This window comes from Oratosquilla oratoria, chromosome 3 (assembly GCF_046742065.1).
Source record: "Oratosquilla oratoria isolate Oo_2021 chromosome 3, ASM4674206v1, whole genome shotgun sequence".
In the NCBI taxonomy this organism is placed as follows: Eukaryota; Metazoa; Arthropoda; class Malacostraca; order Stomatopoda; family Squillidae; genus Oratosquilla; species Oratosquilla oratoria.
In genome coordinates this window covers 72,304,606-72,315,567 of record NC_134779.1, presented here as the reverse complement: position 1 = coordinate 72,315,567, position 10,962 = coordinate 72,304,606, and the positions used below count along the sequence as shown (strand labels likewise).

The 10,962-nt window shown below is 36.4% G+C and overlaps 2 protein-coding genes across 7 annotated transcripts in view; both read left to right on the top strand.

Annotated features, from left to right (window-relative positions):
* The first annotated feature begins 379 nt into the window (after positions 1 to 379).
* Mppe (Metallophosphoesterase) overlaps positions 380 to 10,962 on the top strand; it is a 284,426-nt gene continuing 273,843 nt past the window's right edge. For 4 of the 6 annotated variants that reach the window (XM_076182536.1, XM_076182531.1, XM_076182541.1 and 1 more), the window contains exon 1: positions 380 to 493. In XM_076182536.1, coding sequence (XP_076038651.1) covers positions 447 to 493 — 47 coding nt within the window. In that variant the 5' untranslated portion in view covers positions 380 to 446. Of the gene's footprint in view, positions 588 to 10,962 lie in introns of all 6 variants that reach the window. The other 2 variants (XM_076182551.1, XM_076182557.1) reach the window with 2 other exon arrangements.
* Positions 781 to 6,027, top strand: LOC143023900 (uncharacterized). The gene is made up of 2 exons (XM_076182568.1): positions 781 to 1,740; positions 4,422 to 6,027. The coding sequence occupies exon 2, from the start codon at positions 4,449 to 4,451 to the stop codon at positions 4,839 to 4,841; it is 393 nt and encodes a 130-aa protein (XP_076038683.1). The 5' UTR covers positions 781 to 1,740; positions 4,422 to 4,448; the 3' UTR covers positions 4,842 to 6,027.

The following is a 10,962-nucleotide window of genomic DNA, read 5'->3' as shown; positions in this document are numbered from 1 at the left end:
ATCAAGATATTGTTTATTTGGAAGTAGACATAGAATGAAATTGTGTTTTGAATTTTTTTCTTATAATTTCAATGCAGTTTTAGAAGAAATCATTACAACTTAATTTTAATGTAACAGACAATACTTTATTGTTATTCTGAATTATATCTTTCATACAAAAGTAAACTTTAAGTTACTGTAACTTCCAACCTATCATGATTAAACAGCATACCATTTTTTGTGTAGAATTTGATTAAATATATGTTGCAATGAACTTATTTGTGTTTATAATAATTCCTTTTTTGTGGGAAAAATGTGGGAATTCAGATTTCCTTGTGGGAATTTTGTGGGAAAAAACTCACTCATTTGTGGGAACTGGCATGGATCACAGTGGCAACACTAGATCACAGTGGCAACACTGCATTGAAGGCTCTTGCGGAGGAATGAGATAAAAGTAGTGTTGTGTTATGCCTATAAGGAATCGCATAATGGGATTTACCTGTTGTAGTAAACGGTACTGCGCATACACATACAAAGTAGATAACAGGGAAAGTGTGAAAATTGTTAGAGAATATTTAAAACTGGCACAATAGTGACAAATTAAGCGAGTAGGTGTTGAAATAATTGTTTAAGATTTATTACTCGTGACTGAATGAACATTACAAATGTTTAATGTGAAAATTTGAATTAGTAGCACCCTGATAATGCTATTTGCTGTGATCATAACTTTCGTTCATTTTATAATAATAGTAATTTATTTGGCATTGAATAAATAACATCAAGTGCAGATAATGAAAGGAACACATCGTTCGAAATAAATACAATTGCCGAGGATTTTGTTCCCATTCATTGGATAGATTAAGTGTTTGTTTAAATACAAATTATTTGTATATATTAAATGAACATTATCAGTAGGTCTTAACAGTTTAAGAAATTTAATCAATTTTACAACCATGCACATTTTTCTGTTCAGTGGAAAATACTAGTAGCAGTTGCCTGTGCGGGTCATAGTAATTAACGCCCGGCAGCGACTGGCGATTTTCTATGGTGCCTGGGCGTTGTGTAAGTGCGTTTTTTTCAGTTCCAATGGTTTATATCATATGAATGATTCGTCTACTAGTGAATTCACGAAATAAATGCTGAATTTAGCAGGAAAAACGAGGCACAAAGTAGAAAATCCTTTGCTGAATTTAGCGCCCGGACCGTGGCGGTGGTTTAGGTTAGGTTAGGTTAGGACCTAACCTAACCTAAGCTTTAAAATACTAGGCCTCATTTCTGATACATGACCTTCAGCCCTTATATAAAAAACCTGATAATGAAAACAAGAAAGTGAGTATACTAAGAACAGTGGTCAGAACTCAGAAGCACTAATGATCGGAAATAAATAATTCATAAAACCTACACTTACTATGTATCCACAGCATGGTACCCAACTATTAAAAAATATCTTACTGTCAGGATTTGGCTGTAAGGTAAACACTGTGGGGGTGAACAGGTATTTATTTAGAATGTAGATTCGCGCGAAAACAAGCGCGGCGCTACGATCGTGCTGGTACTGTTTACAACGCTATATTTTGCGACCCGTTGGATTTTGTTTGGCTAAGTTTGAATGCTTTGAGCGTTCAGCGTATGCGCAGGATATTCAAATTATCTTGTGCAAGTGTATGCCCGATTCTTCAAAAGCAAATAAATGTTCACTGATTCGAACGCAAATTTGGTTATCAACCTCGGCAAATTAGTTTTCCGAGGATAAATATTAAGGTAAGACATCAATAACATACTATTGTAATGTAATAATGTTGTTTTTTAACCTATTTTCTACCGTATATGAGCAGCTCAAGATCGTTGGGTAATATACACTTGGTGATTTTTTTACCCAAAAATCTTCACATGCCAAGTTGCATGTGCGCTGATTGGCCTACCGGCTCCACCGTTTGGCCTTCAAGCCAAAAATTCCATAAATCAATCAATCAACCAAGTTGCATGTCAATTGGGCCAGTGGTTTGGATTTTATTGATTATTTCTAAATTGACAACAGTTGCCATGACAACATGATAGGTGTTAGTAAGAATGGTATAAGAAGAAGGTCCTGCAATGTTAATGCTCAGGTGATTTATTGACCTGTAAATTTTATGGGTAAATAAATCACCTGAGCATGTCATTAACATTGCAGGACCTTCTTCTTATACCATTCTTACTAACACCTATCATGTTGCCATGGCAACTGTTGTCAATTTAGAAATAATCAATAAAATCCAAAGGTCCTGCAATGTTAATGCTCAGGTGATTTATTGACCCATAAATTTTATGGGTAAATAAATCACCTGAGCATGTCATTAACATTGCAGGACCTTCTTATACCATTCTTACTAACACCTATCATGTTGCCATGGCAACTGTTGTCAATTTAGAAATAATCAATGATATCCAAACCACTGGCCCAATTGACATGCAACTAGGCATATGAAGGTTTTTGGGTCAACAAATTACCAAGTGTATGTAATACAGTCAATCTAGCTGATTTTTTGGCTGAACCTCAAACAAATTGCTAACAAAGGTTTTTAACTTGGATATTGGGCATGGATAACCTCTCTCGGATAAAAAAAAAAAGTTTACCAAAATTAACCTTGCGGAAAGGGGTCAACTGTGTCGAGAAAATTCGTAGAAAATGTGTCGAGAAAAATCGGTCGGGGTTTTGGTATGTGACTTTTGTCTACTAGTGGGTAACGTATACTACTATATATATATATATATATATATATATATATATATATATATGTATATATATATATATATATATATATGAGAGAGAATGTGGGTGGGGAAGGGCAAACGAAGATGTGTTAGGAATAGAGTTTATTGCCCTAACGTTACGACCAACTTGGTCTTCTTCCTCTGAAGTTGGTCGCAACGTTAGGGCAATAAATTCTATTCCCAACACATCTTCGTTTGCCCTTCCCCACCCACATTCTCTCTCATTTGTCTGAAATAATTTTATATATATATATATACATATACATATATATGTATATGTATATATATATATATATATACATATATATAATCTTATACATATATATATATATATATATATATGCAGAAAAAACCACTGGTAAATAAGAAGCTTAGTCCGAACGTTTTCGTCTATTTAAGACATTATCAAGGAATACACAGTTACAGAGACAAAGGTGGATATATATACATAGAGTAAAAGACGAGCTAGGAACATGGGAAGTACACACAAGATGCTTCACAATCAGGTAGAGCCGATGTTTACATATACGGACGTTTGGTCCATGACGTTACGTCACCCCCGCTTAGTAGCACTTGGAGAAGTTCTTACAATTTGATTTTGTTATTGATAAAATTGTAAGAACTTCTCCAAGTGCTACTAAGCGGGAGTGACGTAACGTCATGGACCAAACGTCCGTTGTGTAAACATCGGCTCTACCTGATTGTGAAGCATCTTGTGTGTACTTCCCATGTTCCTAGCTCGTCTTTTACTCTATGTATATATATCCACCTTTGTCTCTGTAACTGTGTATTCCTTGATAATGTCTTAAATAGACGAAAATGTTCGGACTAAGCTTCTTATTTCCCAGTGGTTTTTTCTGCATATTATTTTCACGTGTGCCTTGTGAATTACTGCAAAACATATATATATATATATATATATATATATATATATATATATATATACATATATGTGTGTATATATACATGTATATATATATATGCACAAATTTCACAAGTCATAAAAACAGCATAAAAAATGGCCAAGAATCTAATGCACTTTTTAAACATGTTTGAATTTGACCATCCTATTGACTGGAAAAATGCTTCGAAAATTATACAGTGTAAGAACATAACAGAAAGAAATATCATAGAGTCAGGAATTATCAAATGCAATTATGACCAACTCATTAATAATAGTTTAGGATTATATAAATTAGATCCATATATTGTCAGTAATATAGATAGTACATATTTTAAAAGTTAATGTAATAATGATCTGTTTCCATGACCTCGCCGAGTGACCCAACCTGAGCTTTCAGGCTTCGGAGAGGAGGGTAAATGTCTCTCTTGTCCTATTTATTCTTTGTATCTCCATTTTTTTTTCTCATTTTTCTGTACTCCTTGATAATGTGAATATATCACGAAAGCGCTCGGACTCCGTGTGTTTTTCCTTTTCCTAGTGGACTCTGCATGTATGTATATATATATATATATATATATATATATATATATATATATATATATATATATTACATATAATACCAAAATACCAAATACTTCAAAAATACCAAATGTAGCAATGTGAAATTGGATAAAACCAACAGTTTTCATAAAGTTAAATATAATTATAACTTCTTATGCCTTATTTTTGTCTCTTTTGATGTATTACTGCAGGAGCTTAATATTCTGTGATATTCTAATTTCAGGTTGGCCAAAGTGAAGTACCGATAACTATGGATGCTGACAAGTGTGCTATTTGCAACAATGAACTGTCCAGTAATGAAGAAACATTCATCGTCAGCCAGAAGGGAATCGATTCCATTAACAGAGCTTCTGAACAACGTGGAGAGAAGATCATAATTCAGATTGGTCAACGTCTTCACAAGAAATGCAGACAGCATTGGATCAACCCCAAATACATAGAAATTGACCGTAAAAACAGGTCCACCCATGATGAAATGCCATCCTGTGCAAGCCGCTCTTTGTGTGTGTTTAACTTTAAGAAACATGGTCTTTTTTGTGGTTCTGGAGCAAAATCTGATAGAAAGAAAAGAGGTACTGATGTTTCCCATGTAGAAACTATTGAGTTTAAGGACGAAGTGTTAAAAGTTTGTGAGAAAGTCTGAAAAAATGATGGCTGGGCATCCACTGTTAAAGGTAGAATAGGTTATGTAGCTGACTTTGTTTCAGAAGAAGCACGTTATCACAGAACATGTTTTGCAAACTTTGATTCCAATAAAAACATTCCTAAGGCATTCTCTTCTGCTGATTCTTCTAAGAAACAAAACCTTGGTAGACCAGAGGATTCAGAGAGAAAGCAAGCATTTCTGGAGGTTGCTAATTATTTGCAGCAAAATGACGAGGAGCAACTCACCATTGTTGATCTTGTTAAAAAAAATGGAGGAAATTCTCAAGGACACTGGCTTTGAACCATACAGTCTCTCATACATGAAATCTCGATTGCTAGAACATTTCAAAGACAAAATCATTGTGATTGAAATTGAAAGGTCTCCTTGATGGGACTGAGACATTGGATAATGTTCTGTCATCAGAGTCTGTGACCAGGATTGCCCAGAGAATCAACCATGTGAAGGATGCGATGGTTGACCTGCGAAAAGCAAAATTGTGGATTCAATACCTTGATATGGTGAAGATCCTGCAATTGTTTATCAAGGCAGAGCGCACTGGGAACTGGGAATTGCACCTTGACGCTGTAAGGAAAATGCTGCCAATATTCGCTGCAGCAGGACACATCCTATATGCAAAGTCGGCCTACTTGTACTTGCAGCAAATGGAGGGGCTGCCAAAAAGCCATCCTGAATTGTACCAGAAATTTTCTGAAGGATTCCATGTGAATAGACGGAGTGATCGCTACTGGGATGGCTTGTCGACGGATCTGGTTATTGAGCAGGTGCTAATGAGAAGCATGAAGACGTCTGGAGGTCTTACTCATGGCAGAGGAATGGACGAAATTCAACGATTGGTTTGGATGCTATCACTGCCAGCGTGCGCTGAAATCAAATTTACAATGCAAGAACTAGCAGGCATTCGTTATGGCACTAGTGACTAGCACCAGGAGGCTACTTCAGCAAGAAAAGAGCGAGATGTGAGGGATACTTGGAAGCTCCTTGCATTTCTCCAGACATATGACCCTTTCACTGAAGATCCGTCCATTCACAGAATTTCAAGTGGAGCAACTGGAAACAAAAAGGTTATTGTGGACAGAGCAAACTCCATAGGAGAGGCAATCATAGCTTCAATGGTTGGAGAAAATGTCCACGAGTACACTTTTAAAAGAAAGGATTAGGCAATTACACTTGGGTCAAAAGTTTCGCTCAGCAAAGATGAAGCAGTTGAGACTGATCCACAACTCCTATTCCAAAGACTATGTGTGCTATCTACCAATGAACCCTCAACTCAGCATAAGCAAGAACATTTCCAGTATGAGCTTTGTGGTTACCCACCTGCACTTTTTTATTCTTTCGGACTACCGCGAGAGGCAAAAAAACCGGCTTTGGCAGACGCAATATGGGAACTGACTTCCCCTGTACAATCAGTTCCACAGTCTTCAGATCCATGGTATCTCTTAGATGGTGGAGCACTACTTCAACGCCTCCCATGGCAAAAAGGTCACACATTTGATGAGATCTGTGCCCAATACTGCAGATATGTCACAACTAGATATGGAAAAGCATGCATTGTCTTTGATGGGTATGAAAGTGGTCCATCCATTAAAGACGCGACTCACCGACGCCGAGCAGGGGGCTCTGTTGGTGTCAATGTGTCACTGACCCCTTTAATGGTGTTCAAATTAAAAAAGGATGTTTTCCTAGCTAATCAAGAAAACAAACAATTGTTCATCAAATTGCCGGGAAAGAGTTTGGAGGAAGCAGGTTGTAAAGTAGTCCATGCATCTGGAGATGCTGATGTATTGATTGTGAAGACTGCTCTAGAACTGGCACAGACAGGAGAAACCATTTTGATAGCAGATGACACTGACCTATTGGTCCTTCTATGTTATCATGCCAATAGAGATGATGGTTACAACATCTACTTCACGCCACAACCAAAGGCTAGTGCAAAAAGTGTGAGTCTGGAACATCAAAGAGATGAGGAAATCTTTGGGAGATGTGGTCTGTTCCAACATTCTTTTCATCCATGCACTACTGGGTTGTGATTCTACATCCAGTGTTTATGGAATTGGGAAGGCAGCGTCCCTTCGAAAGGTGATGAACAATAGAAACTTCCTCAAACTGGCAGAAATGTTTGGCAAGGATAGCAGTGCAGAAGAGGTTATTGAAGCTGGGGAGAAGGCTTTAGTGTGCCTGTACAATGGTAATGATGGGGAAAACATCAATCATCTCCGACTGAGGCGCTTTAAGGAAAAGGTTGCAAAAAGCTCAAAGTATGTTGAGGCCAAATCATTGCCACCAACAAGAGCAGCTACGAAATTCCACAGCCTTCGAGTTTACTTCCAAATTCAGGAATGGAAAGGTAGAAACCAGCTAAAACCTGACGAGTGGGGATGGAAACTTTCAGATGGTAAATTACAACCAATCAAGACTGACTTGCCAGCTGGTCCTGTAAATTTGTTGGCTATAATTAGGTGTAACTGTACTTCAGGGTGTACTACAGCAAGATGCAGTTAGAGGAAACATGGCATTCACTGTTCAAACTTGTGTGGTAATTGCAAAGGCCTCCACTGCACCAACTCACCACAGCCAGATCTTGATGGTGATGAAGTTACCTTTGACTAGTTCTTGACAAGAAATGTTCTTTGGTCCGTTCATGAACTTGTTCTGTGGTGATTATGCAAGAGCCTTGCCCCAGCATTTGACCAACTGACCATTCCTTTATTGTAAATTGTACTTATTTTGTACCTATTTTTTATGAAATGTCAGGAATTAATGTGAAAATTGTTGCCTTGAAAAAGGCTACTTAGTCTGTTTTTGTACCTTTTACATTCATATTTGTATAAGAAATAAAAAAAAAAAGCATGAAAACAATGGCAGAGGCTAGTCATTTTCTGGTGTTAGTTTATTATTAAGCATATAGCTACCTATCATTACAATTTAAAGCACCAAGAAAATGTCAAGCTGGCTTGGGGTGGGCCCTGTGTGGGTTTTCATGCAATTTTTTTTTCTTTTTTTTATAATTTAATAAAGGTTTTTTGTCAGGAAAAACTTTTGTTTTTGTCAGTAATTGTCAGGAATAATGAACATACTTGTCAGGAAATGTCAGGAATTTTATGTCTCGAAATTTTAATATTGTTAAGTTGGATTTTAAAGATGGCGGCCATTGACCCCTTTCCGCAAGGTTAATTTTGGTAAACTTTTTTTTTATCTGAGAGGTTATTCATGCCCAATATGCAAGTTAAAAACCTTTGTTAGCAATTTGTTTGAGGTTCAGCCACATTTTGACTGGACTAATAATACCCAACGACCTTGAGCTGCTCATAACCGGGAGAAAATAGGTTAAAAAACAATTTTCTTACACTAAAATAATATTTTATTGATGCCTTACCTTAATATTTTTACTCGAAAAACTTATTTGCCGAGGTTGATAACCAAATTTGCATTTGAATCTGTGAATATTTGTTTGCTTTTGAAGAATCGGGCTTTATGATAAAACCTTCACATGCCAAGTTGCATGTCAATTGGGCCAGCGGTTTGGATTTTATTGATTATTTCTAAATTGACAACAGTTGCCATGGCAACATGATAGGTGTAGTAAGAATGGTATAAGAAGAAGGTCCTGCAGTGTTATTGACATGCTCAGGTGATTTAACTTATAAAACCTTCACATGCCAATTTGCATGTTAATTGGGCCAGCAGTTTGGATTTTATAGATTATTTCTAAATTGACAACAGTTGCCATGGCAACATGATAGGTGTTAGTAAGAATGGTATAGGAAGGCTCTGCAAGGTGATTTGTTGACCCATAAAACCTTCACATGCCAAGTTGCATGTCAATTGGGCCAGCGGTTTGGGTTTTATTGATTATTTCTTAATTGACAACAGTTGCCATGGCAACATGATAGGTATTAGTAAGAATGGTATAAGAAGGTCCTACAATGCTGTTGACATGCTCAGGTGATTTATTGGCCCATAAAACCTTCACATGCCAAGTTGCATGTCAATTGGTCCAGTGGTTTGGATTTTATTGATGATAATCTGAAAATTGACAACTTCATGGTTGCCATGAAAAGGCAAATAAGGTATGATGGAGATGTCTCACATTGTTTTTGACATGCTCATGTGATTTGTTGGTCCTTAAAAGTCTAGTATTTCAACTTTAATGAAATTGGACCAGTGGTTTAGAGTTAATGTATATTTCTTTACATCTTTACAAATTACCACCCTTAATTCTAACATTTTGTTATGGTAAAATTTAGCCAAAAATGCGGGCTAAAAGAAATAACTCAAAATCGTATCTCCCTTATTTTTCAGGCTATTTCGAAAATTTAAAAAGAATTTTGTTTCTAATTAAGTTGTCTTCCATATGCAACAATAACTTTTTTTTTTTTAATTTTGTGCCCATACCTCTAAGAATGGAAGTCAGGCACTAATAGTAATATGGCTCACTCTAGTTGCGAGAAGGGGGGGAGAGATGCGAGGGAAGCGACAACTGTGCATTTCAAGTTGTCTCAAGGTGGCCTGCGGAGGGAGGGGAGGAGACAGTGATGGAGACAATAAACTAGGCTCGCAGTGTAATGTTCTGAGGTGATCTGAATCTTCAATGATTGTGTCCAGCTTATATACCTGGGTCAGGTCATGACCCATGGTCTTAATTGGTGCAAAGGCAAAGTGTTGATGTTTGGGACGCCAGACACAGTATGTTCTCAGTCTGCTGATTTAACCAGGGTGAAATGGTACTACACATGTGTCTCCTTAAAGAATTCTTGTGCAACCGATGTGGTCACGTAGTGCAAATGATTCTCCTGGGACATTGTGCAGGCCAAAGGATCATAAGGTGAGGACAACTTCCCTAACACAAACAACACAAAGTAAAATGTTAGTGGTAATAACTGGCCACACCAAACTATAGAACATGTTCAAAAATTAAGATTCTTCCCATAGCTCAACACATCAAAATTATAGGTATGGAATTTTATACATATCACATAAGCACAGCCCACTGAATGTAACAAAAAAGTAGATTAACATACTACTGAAACATCTTGTATTGTTTTTGCACGCACTATTGTTTCATCTAGTATGTTCTATACATCCATAACAGTGGGAAAAGTTTTTTTTTCATGTCTCTTCTATAATTGTCCTTTTTTGAGTTTTCCATGTTCTCTTGTGTTTCTCTTATTGCAATTTTGTAAGTTGTTTCAATCAAGGATTTCTACACCTTTCATAATTCTGTAGATGGTCAACAAGTCACCTCTTTCTCTTCTTTGTTCCAGAGTTGATAGTTCTAGTTTTGCCAATCTTTCTTCATATGACATTTTTGATAGTGTTGGCATCTTTGTAGTTGCTCTCTGGATTCTCTCAATTTTCTTTATATTCTTTTTAGTACTGGATGACCATAGTGTTGCTGTATACTCAAATTTGGGCCTTATCAGTGTGACATATATATATATATATATATTTTACCATATCTTCATCCAAATAAGTAAAAGCTACTTTTATTAATCTTAGCAAGTTGTAGATTTTGCCAACAATTTTGTTTATATGTTTGTCAGGGGACATATCTTTTGTGATTATCACTCCCAGGTCTTTTTAAGATCCCACTTTTGTTACTTCTTTTTCACCAATTTTATATTGTCTTGATTTAAATTTATATATATATTTCAAATTCCATTATGCTACATTTCTGTGTTAAAGTCCACTTCCCACTTTTGACTCCATACCCAGACCCTGTTCAGATCTCTGTAGTGAGTCACAGTCCATTTCAGTACTCTAACAATTTTGCATCATCTGCAAAGAAGTTCATGTAACATTCCGCACCCTCGTCCATGTCATTCACATAGATAACAAACATTATTGGAGCCAATACTGATCCTTGTGGAACTCCATCGATTACCTTTTCCCAAGTAGAACTCTTATCTCTGAGCATTATTCTCATTTTTCCTTCATTCATTTCAACAGTTTTTGTTGTATCCCTCCTATGGTTTCCAGTTTTCTTAATAGTTTTTTGTGAGGGGTTTTATCAAATGCTTTTTGTATATCTAGGAATGCACAACCAGCCCATCCAACCCTTTCTTGTATTATGTCTAGTTATCTTGAATAAAAACAGATC

What these genes read in the sequence shown, in the direction of transcription:
- LOC143023900 (XM_076182568.1), top strand. Translation starts at nt 4,449, where the DNA reads ATGGATGCTGACAAGTGTGCTATTTGCAACAATGAACTGTCCAGTAAT.